Source organism: Theropithecus gelada, chromosome 18 (assembly GCF_003255815.1).
Source record: "Theropithecus gelada isolate Dixy chromosome 18, Tgel_1.0, whole genome shotgun sequence".
Lineage (NCBI taxonomy): Eukaryota > Metazoa > Chordata > Mammalia > Primates > Cercopithecidae > Theropithecus > Theropithecus gelada.
Genome location: NC_037686.1, coordinates 4,269,556 through 4,288,364, shown reverse-complemented (window position 1 = coordinate 4,288,364; position 18,809 = coordinate 4,269,556). Strand labels below are relative to the sequence as shown.

The 18,809-nt window shown below is 34.9% G+C and overlaps 1 protein-coding gene across 3 annotated transcripts in view; it reads left to right on the top strand.

The window, feature by feature from the left end:
- ANKRD12 (ankyrin repeat domain 12) overlaps positions 1-18,809 on the top strand; it is a 134,319-nt gene that overhangs the window by 68,692 nt on the left and 46,818 nt on the right. For all 3 annotated transcript variants that reach the window (XM_025364896.1, XM_025364897.1, XM_025364898.1), the window contains 2 exons: positions 4,616-4,758; positions 9,743-9,890. In XM_025364896.1, coding sequence (XP_025220681.1) covers positions 4,616-4,758; positions 9,743-9,890 — 291 coding nt within the window. The remainder of the gene's footprint in view (positions 1-4,615; positions 4,759-9,742; positions 9,891-18,809) is intronic.

Below are 18,809 nucleotides of genomic sequence, written 5' to 3'. Positions count from 1 at the left end.
AAGTATTTTAAGAACATTTATTAGCTTGAACCATGAGGACTGTGAGAGTGTGGTGTTACTTTCATTTTCAGTATTCAAGTAGCATACCAGTACGTTCTTACTGTAAATAATTCAACAGTAAAAGTATGTAGAGAACAATACAAAAATTTTCTTTAACTTCACATACTGCACAACCTTACCCTCCCTCCCACACAGGTTCTTTCTCTTCCATAGAACTATTGTTAACACCTAGGAGGTTACTCATTCAGTTCATTTTTATTTTATATATATATAAAGTATTTACTTACATATCAACTTTTTAAAATGAAATTATTGCATCTGTATCAGTCTGCCTTAATGTCTTACAGATATTTCGGTCAGTATATATAGGTAGGCCTTCATTAATTTTTAATAGCTGCATAATATTTTCTGGTATAGCGTTCCAAAGGCAACACTGTAGTAAATACCTATATAGAAACATCTTTGTGTATATTTATGGAAGTATTTCAGTAGAAGTGAAATTGGTAAATCAAAAGAGATACATGTTTTAAATTTCTGAAATAGTGGAAATTGTCGCCCCAAAAATTCTGTATCAGTTCATACTACCATCAAGAGTATATGAAAGAGCCGTTTTCCACATAGCTTCACTAAAACTGGATATTACCAACTTTTGATTGTTAACAATCTGACGAATGAAAAATCTTAATTTGGATTTTCATGATCAGTAGTGATGGTAAACATTTCTTATGTTTATTTTGAATTTATGTGTATTTTGTGAATTGTTGGATCCACTCCTTTGCTCATTTTCTTTTGGTTTAGTACTGTTTTTAACCTACAAGAGCCTTTATTTAGTCTAGATTTTCTCTATCAAATATGTAAAGATTTTCACAGTCTGTGGCTTAGATTGAATACACTCTCATTACAGTGTTTATTGTACTAAAGTTTTCATCTTTTATGTATCGTATCAATTGACCTTTATGGGTTCTTGGTTTGGTATTTTATTTAAGAAGGCCTTCTCTTTCTCTGTATCATAAAACTATTCCTATATTTTCTGTTTTTTTCAAATTTTGTTTCTGTTTTGTTTTTACATGTAGCCCTATTATAATACACCTGGAATTTAGGTCTTTATTTGGTGTGAGTGGGGAATGGTGTGATATACAGTATCTACCTTAAATAATGAGACTTAAAAATGCATGGCATTTATTCTAGAGGAAAACTTGACATTGTTTATCAAAAACCTAAAAAATATTTCTTTCATCTGACAATTCCACTTCCAAGGGTTTATTTTAAATAGTTAATCATGGATGAACATGAAGGTTTAGTTGTAATGATACTTGTTACAGCATTGTTTCTAATTAAAAACTGGCAATAATCTGTACCCTTAGTAATAGGAACTCGTTGAAGGAAATTATGGTATATTTGATTAGTACAATACTATGTTGTAGGAAGGTATAATGACATAGGTAATTATTTTCACTTTAGTAAGTAGAGGAAGCAGGTTGTTACTCTTCTAAGTTTTATAAATATGTGGGAGAGCGAGTAGATATTATGTTGGATTCTTGAAATTATTATATCTGGGTGGTAAGATTATGGACAGTTTTTTTTTCTTTGTATTTTTATCTAATATTTCTTTTGTGAACATGTAACTTTTTAATTACAAAAGTAATTAAGTTTATTTTAGTTAAAATAAGTATTAAGTCCAGAAAACATTGTATCAACAGAATAAAGCCCTTAAGATATTAGGAGTTTTGTTTACTGAAAGACACTAATCAAGCTTATTAATATTTCACCCCTTTAATATTCTTTTTCATAGTTTAAATTATTTAAAATATATCAAGCTTATATTTATTGTAAGCTTAAATATTTAATACTTTTGTCAAATAATTTAGCACAGTGGAAATACTGTTGACCCTTGAACTGTGTAAGTCTACTTATATGTGGATTTTTTTCAGTAATTATATTGGAAAATTTTTTTGAGATTTGGAACAATTTGGAAAAACTCAGATGAACTGCATAGCCTAGAAATGTTGAAAAGAGGAAAAAATTAAATACATTATAAGTGCATAAAAGATACCTAGATACTATTCTATCACTTACTACCGTAAAATATAAACAAATCTGTTCTAAAAAGTTAAAACATATGCATACAAACATAGGCTATACATAGCACCATTCAGAGTCAGGAGAAATGTAAGCTGACATAAAGATACAGTATTAAATCATAACTACATAAAATTTACCGTAGTACATATTGTACTCTTGTAATAATTGCATAGCTACCTCCTGTTGCCATTGTGGTGAGCTCAAATGTTGGGACTATCTGGTTAAAACACCATGTGACTGACACAAATCATCTCCACATAAGCAGTTCATCTCTCTAGTAAGTTGCGTGCCACAGTGAAACATCTGATTCTTGCATATTTTTCATCGTGTTTAGTAGAATACCGTAAGCCTTGAATAACACCAGGGGACCCATTTTAAGTACTCCTAGTGATACCAGAAGTGCTCCTAAGAAACAGAAAAGTTAAGACATTAAAAGAAAAAATTGAATTGCTTGATAATGTACTTGATAATAATAAATTGAGGTCTACAGCTGTGGTTACCTGCCATTTGAAGATAAATGAATCCAGCATAAGGACCAGTGGAAAAAAGGAAAGGAAATTTGTGAAGCTATTGCTGCATCTATGCTAGTGGGTTTGAAAACCTTGCACTTTTTTGTAAAACATTCTTTTGTGTCATGCAGCTTTTATGTGGATGCAAGATTGCTAAAAAAAACAAAAACAAAAAAAAGTGTACCTATAGGTTAGATTGAAGAAAACGTGAAGTTATCTTATACAACAATTTTAAGGAAGGTGAAGGATCTAAAGCTGGGGAATTTAATGCCAGCAAAGATGGTTTAATAATTTTAGAGCAAGGTTTAGTTTTTAAAAAAATGCCCAGATAACAGGCGAAGTGGCTTCTGTCCATTGATAAGCAGCAGATGAATTCCCAGATACCATTAAGAAAATCAGTGAGGAGAAAGGATATCTGCCTGAACAGTTTTTTAATGTGGACAAAAGTACTGTATTCTGGGAAAAAGAAAAATCCACAAAGGACATTTATTAGGAAGAGAAGCACCAAGATTTAGGGCAGGAAGGGATTAGCTAACTCTCCTGTTTTATGTAAATACAGCTGGGTTTATGGTCAGGACTGCCCCCTGAACCCTGAAGGGAAAAGATAAACCCAGCTGCCAGTCTTTTGGTTATATAACAAGAAGGCCTGGACAATGAGAACTCTTTTCTGGATTGATGTCATTAATTTCTTCCCGAAGTCAGGAAGTACTTTGCCGGGAAGGAGGCTGTCTTTTAGTGTCCTCTGGCCTCCCGGAACCCTATGAATTCAACACCAAAGGCATTGAAGTGGGTTACAAACACAGTGTTTCTAAACCAGCCTGTAATTAGAGGGTCATAAGGCACTTTAAGGCTCATTACACAACGCCGTAGAAGAGAACTCCGATAGAATGTCATGAAAGTCTGGAAGGGATTACACCATTGAAGACGCCATCGTTGTTAAAGAAAAAGCTGTGAAAGCTCTCTCCTCCTGGAGAAAACTGTGTCCAGATGTTGAACATGACGTTGCAGGATTTACCACAGGACCAGTCAAGGAAATCATGAAAGAGATTGTGGATATGGCAAAAAAGGTGATAGGGGGTGAAGTTTCAAAATATGGATCTTGGAGAAATTGAGGAGCTAGTAGATAGCACATCAGAGGTATTAATAGGTGACTTGATGGAGCTGAGTGCTTCTGAACCAGTTTCAGGTGATGAGGAAGAAGACAGAAGAAGAAGCCATGCCAGTAAACAGATTGACCTTAGAGGTTTCCAATAATTTAAGGTTGCTTTGAGTTTTTTTTTTTTTTAAAAAAACATGAGCGCTTGTATGATCCAGGCACTGAAACCAAAGCAAACAGTGGAAGAAGGACGGTGGTACTGTGTTAAAACATTTTTAGAGAAATGAAAAAGCAAAAACGTCAAACACAAATTACAGTGTATTTTTGTAAAGTTACACCAAATGTGCCTGCCTCTCCCACCTTTACTTTTATCTCTTCTCCCTCTGCCACCTCTGAGACAGCAACACCAACCCCTCTTCTCCCTTCTCCTCAGCCTGCTCACCGTGAAGATGATGAAGATGACCTTTTTGATGATCTACTTCTACTTAATAATAGATTTTTCTTACGATTTTGTTAAATAATAATTTTTCTCTTGCTTTGTTGTAACAGTACAATATTTAATATATATACAAAATATGTGTTAGTCAGACTGTTCATGTTACTGGTAAGGCTTCCAATTAACAGTCAGTTATTAGTAGTTAAATTTTGGGAAGTCAAAAATTATATGTGGATTTTTGACTGCATGGGGGTTAACACCCCTAACCTTCACCTTGTTCAAGGGGTCAACTGTAATATTATCTTGAATGAACCTTCAGTAAATTGGTATTGTTCTTAGATATTTATTTTTAGTAGCTTCTTTATCACTTCTTTTTTCTTTTGCACGATGTGCAATTTTAGAATTGATGTGTCACACATAGGTATGTATATAAAAAGCATTTATTTTGAAGTAGCGCAAGTGAATCATGTTAAATTAATAATCTAACTTTAGGTTGGACACCACTGCATGAAGCTTGCAATGTTGGATATTATGATGTTGCTAAGATACTTATAGCAGCTGGAGCAGATGTTAACACACAAGGATTAGATGATGACACTCCACTCCATGATTCTGCTAGTAGTGGGCACAGAGATGTAAGTATGATAGAAAAAAATCAATAATACACATTTTCAAAATACAAATTTAACCCAAAGTAATTTCATTTACTTCTTAGTCATATGATCTGTGTCATATTCCACTCATTGCTTGATCAACTCATCTATATTTTGTTTTCCCTTTTTTCTACTTTCTAACTATTAGTTCATAGTTTAGATTTAGCATTTTCTTTTCAGAAAACCCATTTAATTTGATAGTTGATTAAATAATTTGGCAAAACTTTTATTTCAAGGCATTCTTTTATAAGACATTTGGATGTATTAAAGGGTATATATATACTTTATTTTACTATATTATATATAGTAAAAATTGTACAGTGTTGAATTGCCTATCTTTTGAAAGGCATTTTACTTTATTTGAGACAAAAATAGAATTTGGAGTAAAGATAGATACAAGTGCAGTTCTGGCCTGGCCAGTTTACTAACTCTGTAATCTTGAGCAGGTTACTTCCCTCCTCGGAACTTCCATTTCCTCATCTTTAAATTATATGATAAATAATACCTATCTAAAATTGATAACTTCGAAGGAAAAAAAAAGACACTACATGTAAATGCACATTGAAATTTAAGATGGTCTAGAAATACCAGGGGTAAAAGATTAAAAAGTTGCCTTTATGGGTGCAGTCAAATACACCTAAAATTCAGACATTAAAAATGCTATTTTTCTCAATTACATTGTTAAAAGGCATTTTTCCATGTTTCTTAGTAAAGAACTCTTATTTTGAATGAAGAAAAATGTAGCCTATAAATAATTTTTCTAAACTGATTCTTGCTTACCAGTGGTCTACTCTTTTCTCTGTGCTTCTTTGGCGATTTGTACAAACGTATGTCATAGCATTTACTACCTTATTTTTTAGTGGTATTCTTGTCTAGTGTCATGTTTCTGGCACTAGACTGCAAATACTACCGTACATGCTGGCATTTTGTGTTGTTTTCTGTTATTTACTCTGGAACTGCTTGTCACCTAGAAATGTTCAGTAAATCCATCATGGATGCACTTGTAGACAGATGGATAGGTAGATGAATGGGCAACTGAGGATAGGCAGAATGACAAAAACTTAATCCATCAGGTCCGACAACGTGTAGGGTACGTTGCTCTTTCCTCTGAATTTATTGGAAACTGACTTATTTTCTGGCTTTGATATTTTAAATATTGCCCTTTTAAAAAATATTATTGATAGTTTACCAGGAATGAATGATTTTCCTTTGAATATGATAATAAAGGTTTCCCGATTTCAAAGTGTAATTTTAAAGAATTGTGCCTGTGACTAAGACATGGTTTCTGTGAACACAAGTTTCTAAATATGCACATAGCTGCAGATATTTCCAGAAGCTGACCTTTTGAGCTCATGTACTTACAAGGACTCACACTATTTCCAGTCTCTTCCCAGAGGGAGGGACCTTGGCTTTTCCTCCTACCAACATGCCTAGGATAGTAGGAGTCACCATTCAAGAGCTATTGAGAGCTATTTTCTCCTTGTTCCTTTTACTTGTGCCTTAGGAGGAAGAAGGAGAGTCATGAAAAATTCATTTCTGTATATCCATAATGTGTATTTTTGAGCCGCTCCCAAATAATTAGATTTCTTTCTTTCAGTAGTAGTCATGACAACTTCAGCCATCCATAAAGCGTTTTTAAGATGGGAAAAGCAGAAACATAACAGTTCTATAGCCAGGTCTAAATTATGATAGAGAGGATTGACATAGCTTACTAAGAACCCAATTTTTGACTTGCTCTTTGTAAATGTGTAGTAATTCCTAAAACCCCCCCCTTTTTTTTTTGGAGACAGCATCTTACTGTGTCACCCACACTAGAGTATAGTGGTGCAGTCACAGATTACTGCAGCCTCAACCTCCTGGGCTCAAGTGATCCTCCTGCTTTAGCTTCCCAAGTAGCTGGAGTACAGGCATGCACCACCAATTTAGGTTAATTTTTAAATTTTTTTTGTGGAGACCCTATGTTGTTCAGGCTGGTCTTGAACTCATGAGCTCAAGCGATCCTCCTGCCTCAGGCTCCCAAAGTGTTGGGATTATGGGTGTCAGCCACCGCACCTCACCATAATACACATTTTAATACTAGCCTTATTTCTAGTTCTATTTTAGATACCTATCTTCTTTTGTCATCATTTTTACCTACTTCTAATTGTTGACTGTTATGTTTTAAGCAACTTTAAGAACAATTACTTGCATTTGAGGATGATCTGTAAAATCTTGATTATTTGATTTAGGGTGTTTGTAACATGAATGAACCAGCTGTACCTGATTCTTCATAGTCGTGTAATAAGTATTTATTGATGTATTCCTGATGGGGATAGAAAGTTTTCAGCAATATCAAAATTCTTTATTTTGTTTTCTCAATCTAGGGCTGTAGTCTAAGGAAATCAGCCTAAAATTGGAAAAATTTCAACTCATAAAGATATCCACTGCAGTATTATTTATAATGACTAGAAGATTTTTTTTCCAGTTACTTTCTCAAATCCCTAAAATGACAGTAAGGGGAAGTTTCGAAGGACGTAGACCCACAAGGGCAAAGAACAGAAGAAACAAATATTTTGGAAGATGGAAATTGGAGAAATGAGCAGTTACTGATGTAGAACAGGGTTTGACAATTTTTTTCAATAAAGGGCCAAATAGTAAATATTTTAGGCTTTGCAGGCCACATACTCCCTCCTTCACCTCGTCCATCTCCTTCAACTCTTCTCCTTCAACAGTCCTTTAAAAATATAAAAACTATTCTTAACTGGCAGACCAGATTGGCCCGTAGGTCATAATTTGCCCACCTCTGATTTAAAAGAGACAAGAAAATTGAAACCAAAGCCATTACAACACAGAATCCTAGAAAGAAAAAAAAAAAAAAAAGCTTAGGAATTGGTAGCACCAATGACCTCTGGAAGTGCTTCTTAAGATATGACTGGAAACAGCTATTAGATAAAGGTTTTTTTAGCTCTCGCATCCTCTCCCCAATCTTACACAGCCCAGTAATTGCACCTCTCTCACCCTGGTAGATGACTGGAATATGGAGATAAGTATCAGGGACAATTGTTCTTCACCAGCAGATTTGGAAACCTAGTTGATCTTTTAAAATCATAAGCATGTGTAATTTGATAAAAATTAAACAGTTACAGTTGGTATGAGTAATTTGTTTTCTCTACACATTATTACATTTCACATTTTCTGCAGTAATCTTGAAAATTTTTTTTCTTTATTCATTGTGAATCATTCTTAATTCGTTACAAATTTCTGATTTCAGCATCTTGTTTTAAATTGTTCCTTTGATGGTAAATGCAGTCAATATTCATCTGTTTCATGTTACTCATTTAAGTATTTTTAAAGGTGTGATATTTTCTAAGTACCAGAAAACACCATAGTTATGTCCTCGGAATGCAGAGATGAATAGAGACTTGATTTTATATGAAACTTATAGTCCAAGGGGAGAAATGTGTTGATGAATTGTAGTATGGGTTTATGTATGATAGAATAGAGACTTGAATTTATATGTATGATGGAACACACCAGTGTTAATGGAAATACACAAAATATCAAAACAAGAAGAGATGGTAAGGAGGCAGAATCAATAACACCTGGCTACCTCTTTGATGTAGAGTATGAGTGAAAAAGAATTAATGATGACTCCCAAATTCTGGCTTCAAGGCTTCAGTGACTGGGTAAATTTTGGTGGCAGTTATTGAGAATGGAAATAGATAAAAGATAATAGTACAAGTTTAGTGAACTCCATTCAGATCCTGTTGGTTTTATGCTTTTGTATTAAAATACACATACAATCAGTTGGATGTATCCCGTGAATATTTGAATGTTTGGGTTTGGAGCTCAAGAGGGCTGAGAGAGAAAACAGACAAGAGAATGAATGCGTGGATCTCATAATTGTCATCACATTCAGAGTGGATAAGTTCTCCAAAGAGATGATATATATATTAGAACGTGAGAAAGTATATCAAGGACAGCATCATAGGGAAACTCATCATTGGTTTAGATCTTTTCAGTTCTTAAAAGAGCCATTCCATAAGATTGATGGTAGCAGAGTAGTAGGTGAAAGAGTGAAGGGCCAACAAGTAACAGCTGTAAGGGCAGATGTCTTTTCAGGAGATTGACAGTGAAGAAGAAAGGTTAGCTAGGGGAAGAGGATATAGGTTTCAACAAAGTTTCCTTGTTTTGTCCATGTTTCATTTCTTTAATGCCATTATTTTTTTAAGTTGCAAGAAATATGAACTGTGGAAAGATGGGCTTCTAGAAAGGAGCCAACCAAAAAGAGGTTAAAACTATGAAAGGAAGAGGATATGAAGAAAAAACAAATAATAACTAACAGGGCAGATCCTGGTTATGTGGAACTTGAAGCTTATGTAATTTGTTAGAGAAGGAGAGAGGTCCTTTCAAAGTGATAACTACAAAATTAGATACAGCATCCTCCTGTAAGGACCCATGAAAGTGAAGGGTCTTGAAGTTTAAGCTTTGGAGTTCATGATACTTACAGTTCCTGGGCTACGAGAAATAGAGTAAGATTAAGAGCATTGACAGTGATATTAGCCTAAAGCAGAAGGGAAATACTTCTTTGAAACTTTTTCTAGGATACACATTTCAGGAGGCCAGGGAACTTGTTGTTTTTGTTCATTGGTTTATTAGCAGAACTCGGAAATGTAGTTATTACAGGTTCTCAATAAATATTTGACTTTATGATGGAACAGGATGAAAAAATGATGAGATTAATTGCTAAAGTAACCCAGTTTAAATTTTAAGGAGGAAATTTTTTTGTAGTAGTTGAGGTCATCAGATAGGGGAGTGTCAGGGAAAATGGATCTTGAAGAGAATAACAATTTAGAGTAGATGGTGAGGAATGGATTCATAGTAAATGAGATAACACTCAGAAGGATACTATGAGTATTATCAAGAGAATGGGTGCAGTGATACAGTCTGTGAAGGGACTAAGTCGTCTTGCTTTTTATTGTTGCAGATAGTAAAGCTGTTACTTCGTCATGGTGGAAATCCATTTCAAGCTAATAAACATGGGGAGCGTCCAGTGGATGTAGCAGAAACAGAGGAGCTGGAGTTGCTACTAAAGAGAGAGGTGCCTTTATCTGATGATGATGAAAGTTACACAGGTTTGTTTCAGATAATCTACATTCATCTCGTTCATTTAACATGATATTTGATAGAACATTCTGGATTCATTTATAATATACAAAATGTTTGCATACCTTAGAATATTGCTGGCTAGCTAGAATCATACTCAGCTAACTAGCTAAGAATGATGAAGTTAGTAACCTAGGTGTTTACTACATACACCCTGTGTGAATGGAGTCATAATGCCATTGCCCCATTTCTGTTTTCTGTAAAGTGCTGAAGTACTCATTATTACTTTTAAGCCTGCTGCAGAACCTCTCCCCATGCATAGCTGCCACCACTGCTACTCTGACTTCTTTTCATTCTGTTATAAATTACAGAGCTACTAACTAAACACTTCATGTCTTTTTCTGGTGTCCTGGTGTTAACGAGTCATCTCTATGGTTTTACTTTTGTGATTTAGATGGTTGAATTCTGATCATTGTTGCAGGGAAGGACAATTTTTTTTTTAAACACAATTTTTGTTTTGAAGATAACAAAAAAACCTTTACTGTGTTGAAAGTCGTCTTTATATAGAAGGGGTTTACCATATTTCAGGCAAAATTCAATGAAAAAGAGTTTCATCAGTCTTACAAATGGCTGTTTCCTCATAAAGTCTTAAATAATTCCTATAAACAGTTAGGTAATGTTACTTTTATATTACGCATGAAGGAGTAAAAACCATACTTTACTCATTTAATATCAGCCATTGCCAGAAGGCAGTGGATCATTTATAGTTTTGAGGCAGAAAGTTCTACCCTTTATTTTCATGTAATATCGTTAAATTATCTTTCACATGGAAAAGCAATTGAAAGAACGCACCTTCTGAATATAACGTTTTACTTGTTGAACAAAAATTGTAAATATACTCCAACTGATTGAGATGATGCCAAATTATAAACAAAAAAAAATGAAGTCACGGAATAAAAACTTTTGGCAGTGAGCACTGATTACAAACAAGATGTTTAAATAACTGTGGTAAATATTGTCAAATTGAATGTAAATATCATCATACTTGAAAAGGGAAAAATGAAAAAATTTAATTATCTGAAATTTAAATACAAAATTAAAACCAACAACAACATTTGAGAGGTGATGATAAAAGTATAGTAAACTCAGGGCTGGGTGTGGTGGCTTATGCCTGTAATCCCAGCGCTTCGGGAGGCCAACCCGGGCAGATCACATGGTGAAACCCCATCTCTTTTTTTTTTTTTTTTTTGAGACGGAGTCTCGCTCTGTTGCCCAGGCTGGAGTGCAGTGGCGTGATCTCGGCTCACTGCATGCTCCGCCTCCCCGGTTCATGCCATTCTCCTGCCTCAGCCTACCCCAAGTAGCTGGGACTACAGGGGCATGCCACCATGCCCAGCTAATTGTTTTTTACCCCATCTCTACAAAAAATACAAAAAAAAATAAAAATAAAAAATGCTTTTGAAGACAAAGTAAGAATTTCAGTATTGACATTAGACAAAGAATTAAAGTCAGAAAGTAGCGCATGACAAAAGATAATTTTGTGATAATAAAAGCATATGAACAAAGCAAAGATAAAAATGTATTGTTGCCTTCTTAATTGCATGTAGCTTTTGTTTGGGAAAAAAAAATAAGGAAAGTGTACTGCCTTAAGCACTAGATAACACTGTCAAAATATATAAAGCAAAAGTTGTTAGAAATACAAGATAAAATTGACCAGAAACAGAATACTAGTTGGAAACTTTTAAGTTTTTTTTTTTTCCAGCACATGCAGTTTCTTATTAAGTAGAAAGTCTCAGTTATAGACATTGTATACATAACAGTTAGTACTTATGTGATGAGACCAGAGTTGTTCTGTGTTCAGTGAAAGTTCATAGTTACCTTCATTAAACTTGGTAAGAATGAAAATAAATGAACTTAAGAAATCAAGAGGAGGAAGTAAAAGCAGATCCACAGAGAAAAGCAAGATAATAAAGAGCACAATTAAATGACTGGAAAACAAATTTTGTAAGTATTATATAAAGAAACAAATGTCCTAATATTTCTAGACGATACAGCAGAATGAAACCAGGAGTTGCTTTTCTGACAAGATTAACTAGAACATCTAGGAAGTCTAGTTAAGGAAAAATGAGTAGAAATTCATAAACGTCACTGATGAGTAAGAAAATGGATAGAACCACAAAAGTATAAAATGTTTTTTCAGACTTTAACAGAATACTGTATATAGATGTTACCAAAAAAATTTAAAAATGATCAACACAGAGCAGACAGTAACACAGACAGAAAGAGGGATATGAAGGGAGAAAGATTGGAAGGCAGAGAGAGGGGTAGGTGTAGGCAAACTCAGGTTGCCATACTGTTAAATGGTCTAATGGTATAAAAGTAGAAACAGCTGCAGCTTTTTTTAAAGCCAGCAAAATCCTGATACTTTGAGAAGGGAAGACTACAACTAGAAAACTGCAGAACAGTCTTCAGTTTAACACAGTAATTTTAACATACAGAAGTGCTTGAATAAAACAGCCCTATAAAATTGGTAAAGATTTAAAAAAAATAGTATTCGGATGTTGGTGAGCTTGGAGTGAAGTTGGCATCATACACTGTTGTTGAGAGTGCTTTCTGGAAAACAGTTTGTTAATAAGTGTGAAAAATTCATAAAGATATAACCAGAAGTGCTGCAAAGATATAACCAGAAGTGCTGACTATATATATGTGTGTAAAGCTGTTAACATATTAGTGCTTGTAATAAAAAGTTAGAATGACTTAAATGCCCCAAAATGGGCAGAGAAATAATTTTTAAAGTTTATGTATCTTGTGTAGTCATTGTGTTTGTAAATTTTTCTAATGATATAGTTAAGTTTCTTCTATATACCGTATATACCAAAATAAAAGATAATCTACATTTTCCTCCAGTAAGAATTAAAAAATTAAAAAGTCTTATGGGCTAGGCATGGTGGCATGTGCCTGCAATTCCAGCTATTCCAGGAGCTGAACCCAGGAGTTTGAGACTAGCCTGGGCATTAGAGCAAGCTCCTGCCTCCAAAAAAAAAAAAAAAAAGAACACCTCTTTAGTAATTAAGAGACAACAGATGGAAATAAAGATTTTAAAAACACAAAAGGCTTGTGAACTATTTGAATAAATAAACAATATAGGGATAAAATAGTCATCTATTTAAAGTATTAATTTGGCTGGGTATGGTGGTTTATGCCTGTAATCCCAGCACTTTTGGGAAGTCGAGGCGGACAGATCACTTGAGCCCAGGAGTTCAAGACCATCCTGGGCAACAAGGTGAAACCCCATCTCTACAAAAAATACAAAAATTAGCCAGGTCTGGTGGCGTATGTCTGTAGTACCAGCTACTCAGGAGGCTGAGGTGGGAGAATGGCTTGAGCTCAGGAGGTGGAGGTTGCAAGGAGCTGAGGTCGTGCCACTGCACTGCAGCCTGGTTGACAGAGCCTATCTTTAAAAAAAAAAGTATTCAAATATATACATTTGAGATAACATATGTATTAATGTAGAAATACTAATTTTCCCCCTACTCTGTCCTGAAATGATTTTGTAAAAACTGTTCACATATTTTGAAATCAATGTTTTCATCAACACCAGAACCACCTTTTAGCTACGAATGATTTTCCATCTTAACTTCTCTGTCCACAACCTTAGATACTCAGTACTTTTGAAATCCAAATATGATGCCATAGGAAAATTTATCCCAGATTACCCACTTAAAATTTGTGCTTTTTATAACATAACCACTTACAGTACTTTTTTAAAAATCCCCATATGTTATTACGAAAATATTCAAACATGTAGCAAAGCTCAAGAATTGTATAATGAGCATCCTGTACCCACTAACTACATTTAACAGTTGTTAACCTTTTGCTCTGTTTCCTTTATTACAGTATCACATAGCTATCCATCAATCCATATTATTTTTTTATACATTTTGTAATAAGTTGAAGACATTCCTAAGTACTTAAGCGTGCATTTCATTAACTAGAGTTTAAATTTTTTTGCAATATTCATGATATAATTCTTAAATATAATGTACATATGAGTTTTTGAAATGCCTCCACCTGTATAATCCAACACCATCAAGATGTAGACTGTTTCCAAGGCCAGGCACGGTGGCTCACGCCTGTAATCCCAGCACTTTGGGAGCCTGAGGTGGGTGGATCACCTTAGGCCAGGAGTTCAAGACCAGCCTGGGCAACATGGTGAAAGCCCATCTGTACTAAAAATACAAAAATTTAGCCGGGTGTGGTGGTGCGTGCCTGTAGTCCCAGTTACTCAGGAGGCTGAGGCAGGAAAATCACTTAAACCTGGGAGGGAGAAGTTGCAGTAAGCTGAGTTCGCACCATTACACTCCAGCCTGGGCAACAAGAGCGATGCTCCATCTCAAAAAAAAAAAAAAAAAATTCCATCACTCCTGAAAGTTCCTTGATGCCCCTTCATCGTCAGTTCCTGCCCCTTCCACTGATCATTTTATACCCATCATGGTAAACATGATTAGACAGTAGTGACTAATGGCTGATAAACTTGCGAGGTGGATTTTTACATACGCTTTTCAAATCAGAAAGGGTGGGTAGAGGAAAAATAGACGAATGATTATATAGTAGAGAAATCCAGCAGCACCTAGACTGTGTGATCTCTATGTACATCATCAAAGGAAGGAGATATGCCCGTATCTGCCTCCAGATGGGATACCTAAGAGGGATATAACATCACTTTATTAGTATTACAGCTGAGAATGCATCATCATGAGAAGTGCTCTTTTTTTAAAAAAGCCAGTTTTATGTAATGAAAGATTAAGAAATGGCAGTTATCATAAGAGACCAATAAAGGCAGTAGAAATATGCCAAATTATCTCCCGAGATGGTAATTAAAGGCAGTACCTGCTCCTAGACTGGATCCTGTACTGGAGGGGAAAAATGATTATAACGAACATTATTAGATCATTTAACAAGGAAATATACAGTAGATTGGTGTCATATCAGTGTAAATTTATGAAGTTGACTACTGTGCTGACAGAAGAGAATATTCTTGTGTCTTAGGAAGTACTAAAGTATATATGGTTTAGGGCCATGATGCATTTAATTTACACTCATATACTTCAGGAAAAGATATGTAATATATATACATATATATCTAGAAAGAAAACAAGTTATAAAGCAAGGAGGTAAAACATTAACTGGATAAATCTGGGTTACAGATATATAGTGTTCAGTATTTTTATTTCTCTAACTTTTTGTGAGTGTGAAATTATTTCTGAATAAAATTAAATATATATACAAATAACTAAAAGGAATGACTAAAATAGCAATTATCATTCCTACCTCCCAGATTATGATCTAAAAATGTTTTGTACAAAAAGAAAACCAAGATTTCTTAGAAGATGATTCCAGGTCTGGGGCAGGAAATATCTGAGCTTAGAATATCTTAAAATTCCAGGTTTCAGGGAAGCTATCAAAGACTAATATAAGATCTTACCAAAAGGTATTAGGAGACAATTTGGAGCAGTTTTGTGTTGACCAAAGATGGGACAGTGTGAGCTTCAAGAACAGTGTAAATTGCCATGGTTTGAAACCCATCAAATATGTTGTAACCCATGAGTTTATAATGATGATTTCCCCCTTTTATCGCTATATAATAATTTGCATATTTATGGGGTACATGTGAGTTTGTTACATGCAAAGAATGTGTAATGATCAGGGGAGGGTAATTGGGGTATCCATCACCTTAAGTGTTATTTTTATGTGTTGGTATCATTTCAAGTCATCTCTTCTAGTTACTTTGAAATATACTTTGAAATATACATAATATTGTTACTAAGTATAGTCACATTAATCTGCTATCAAACATTAGAACTTATTTCATCTAACCCTATGTTTGTATCCACATCCACTGCTTCCCCACTCTCCACCACCAATCCCCTTACTATTCTCTGGTATCTGTCATTCTAGTCTCTACGTCCATGAGCTTAAGTTTCTTAGCTTCCATATAAGAGTGAGAGAACATGCTGTATTTGTCTTTCTGTGCCTGACTTACTTCACTAACTCCATCCATGTTGCCGCAAATGACATTATTTCATTCCTTTGTGTGACTGGTTTCCTTCCTAGTGTATATATGCACCACATTTTCTTTATCCATTCATCCATTGATGGGCATTTAGGTTGATTCCTTACCTTTGCTGTCGGGAACAGTGCTGCGATAAACGTGTAAGTGCGGGTATCCCTTTGATGTACTGATTTCCTTTCTTTTGGATAGATACTTGGTAGTGGGATTGCTGGATTGTATTCTATTTTTCGTTTTCTGAGAACTCTCCAAAGTGTTTTCCATAGCAGTTGTACTAATTTACATTCCCACTGACAGTGTAAAAGAGGTTCCCTTTTCTCCACACCCTCGCCAGTAACTGTTATTTTTTGTCTTTGTGATAATAGCCATTCTAACTGGGGTGAGATGCTATCTCATTGTGATTTTGATGCCTCTCCCTGATGATTAGTGATGTCGAGAATTTTTTCATATATTAGCCATTTGTATATCTTTTTTGAGAAATGTCTTCAAGTCCTTTGCCCATTTTTTAATGGTGTTATTTGGAGTTTTCTTTACTGTTGAGATACTTGAATTTCTTGTATATTCTGGATATTAGTCCATTGTCAGATGAGTAATTTGCAAATATTTTCTCCCATTCGAGAGGTCTCTTCACCCTCTTGATTCTTTTTGTTACGGAGAAGCTTTTTAGTTTGAAAGCCCCGTTTGCCTACTTTTGTTTTTGTTTCCTGTGCGTTTGAGGTCTTAGCTCTAAAATCTTTGCCTAGACCAATGTCCTAAAGAGTTGTCCATGTGCTTTCTTCTACTAGTTTTATAATTTTGAGTCTCACATTTAAGTCTTTAATTCATTTTGAGTTGACTTTTATATGTGGTGAGAAATAGGAATCCAGTTTCATTCTTCTGCATGTGGTTATCCAGTCTTCCCAACACCATTTATTGAAGAGAGTGTGCTTCCCTCAATGTATGTTGTTGGTGGTTTTATCAAAGATCATTTGGCTGTAAATATGCAGATTTATTTCTGGGTTCTTTATTCTGTTTCATTGGTCTCTGTGTCTATTTTTATACTAATGCTGTGCTCTCTCAGTCCCTGTAATATATTTTGAAGTGATGCCTCCAGCTTTGTTCTGTATGCTCAGGATTGCTTTGGCTTTTCAGGCTCTTTTTTGTTTCCATACATGTTTATGGATTGTTTTTTCTATTTCTGTGAAAAGTGACATTGATATTTTGATAGGGATTACACTGAGTCTGTAGACTGCTTTGGGCAGCCTGGTCATTGTAATGACATTAATTCTTCTGATCCATGAGCATGGGAGATTTTCCCATTTGTTTGTGTCTGCTTCAGTTTCTTTCATCAGCATTTGTAGTTTTTCTTGTAGAGAACTTCCACCTCCTTGGTTAAAGTTATTTCTGTTTTGTTTTGTTTTGATAGCTATTGTAAATGAGATTGCCTTCTTGATTTCTTTTTCAGCTGTTTCATTATTGGTGTATAAAAATGCTACTGATTTTTGTATTTTGACTTTGTATCCTGCAACGTTACTGAATTTGATTATCAGTTGTTAGTCAAATGTGTTTTCTGCTTGTGTTGAAATTATCATATGGTTTTTGCCCTTCATTCTGTTTATGTGATGTATGATGTTTATTGACTTGCATATTTTGAACCATCCTTGCATCCCTGATATAAATTCCATTTGATCATGTTGTATTATCTTTTCAATGTGCCATTGGATTCAGTTTGCTAATATTTTGTTGAGGATTTTTACATCTGTTCATCAGGGATGTTGGCCCATCAGGGATGTTGGCCTATAGTTTTCTTTCTTTGGTGTGTCCTTGTGTGGTTTTGGAATCAGGGTGATGCTGGTTTTGTAGAATGAGTTAGGGAGAATCCCCTCCTCTTCAGTTTTTTGGAATAGTTGCAGGAGGATTGGTGTTAGTTCTTTGTACTAATTGGTAATTCTTTGTACTTCTTTGTAGTAATTCTTTGGTAGAATTCTGCAGTGAGTCCATCTGGTCCCCAGCTTTTCTTTGTTAGGAGACTTTTTATTACTGAATTGGTCTGTTGAGATTTTCTATTACTTTCTGGTTTGATTTTGGCAGGTTGTATATTTCCAGGACTGTATCCGTTTCCTCTAGGTTTTTCAGTTCGTTGTGTTTAGTTCATAATAGTCTCTGGTGATTTTTGATATTTCTGTGATATCAGTTGTAATATCCCTTTTTTATTTCTGATTTTGTTTGGATCTCCTCTCTTCTTGGTTAGTCTAGTTAGCAGTTTATCTTTTCAGAGAACTGATTTTTCATTCCATAGATCCTTTGCATTTTTTAAAGTCTCTGTATTTTGTTTAGTTCTGCTGTGATCTTTATTATTTCTTCTGCTAGCTTGAGGTTTAGTTTGTGTTTGCTTTTTTTAGTACCTTGAGGTGTATATCACTAGAGTGTTTATTTGAAATATTTATTTGTGTTTATTGCTATAAACCTCTTTTTTTAGCATTGCTTTTGCTGTGTCCCCAGGTTTTGGTATGTTGTGTTTCTACTTTCTTCTTCTTCTTTTTTTTTTTTTTCTTCTTCAAGACAGAGTCTAGCTCTGTTGCCTAGGCTTGAGTGCAGTGGCACGATCTCGGCTCATTGCAACCATTGCCTCCCAGGCTCAAGAGATTCTTCTGCCTCAGCCTCCCAAGCAGCTGGGTCTACAGATGTGTGCCTTCACACCTGGCTGATTTTTGTATTTTTTTTTATTTTAGTGGAGACGAGGTTTCACCATGTTGGCCAGAATGGTCTTGAACTCCTGACCTCAAGTGATCAGCCCACTTCGGCCTCACAAAGTGCTAGGATTACAGGCATGAGCCACCATGCCCAGCCTCTGCTTTCATTTGTTTCCAGAATTTTTTTTATTTCCACCTAATTTCTT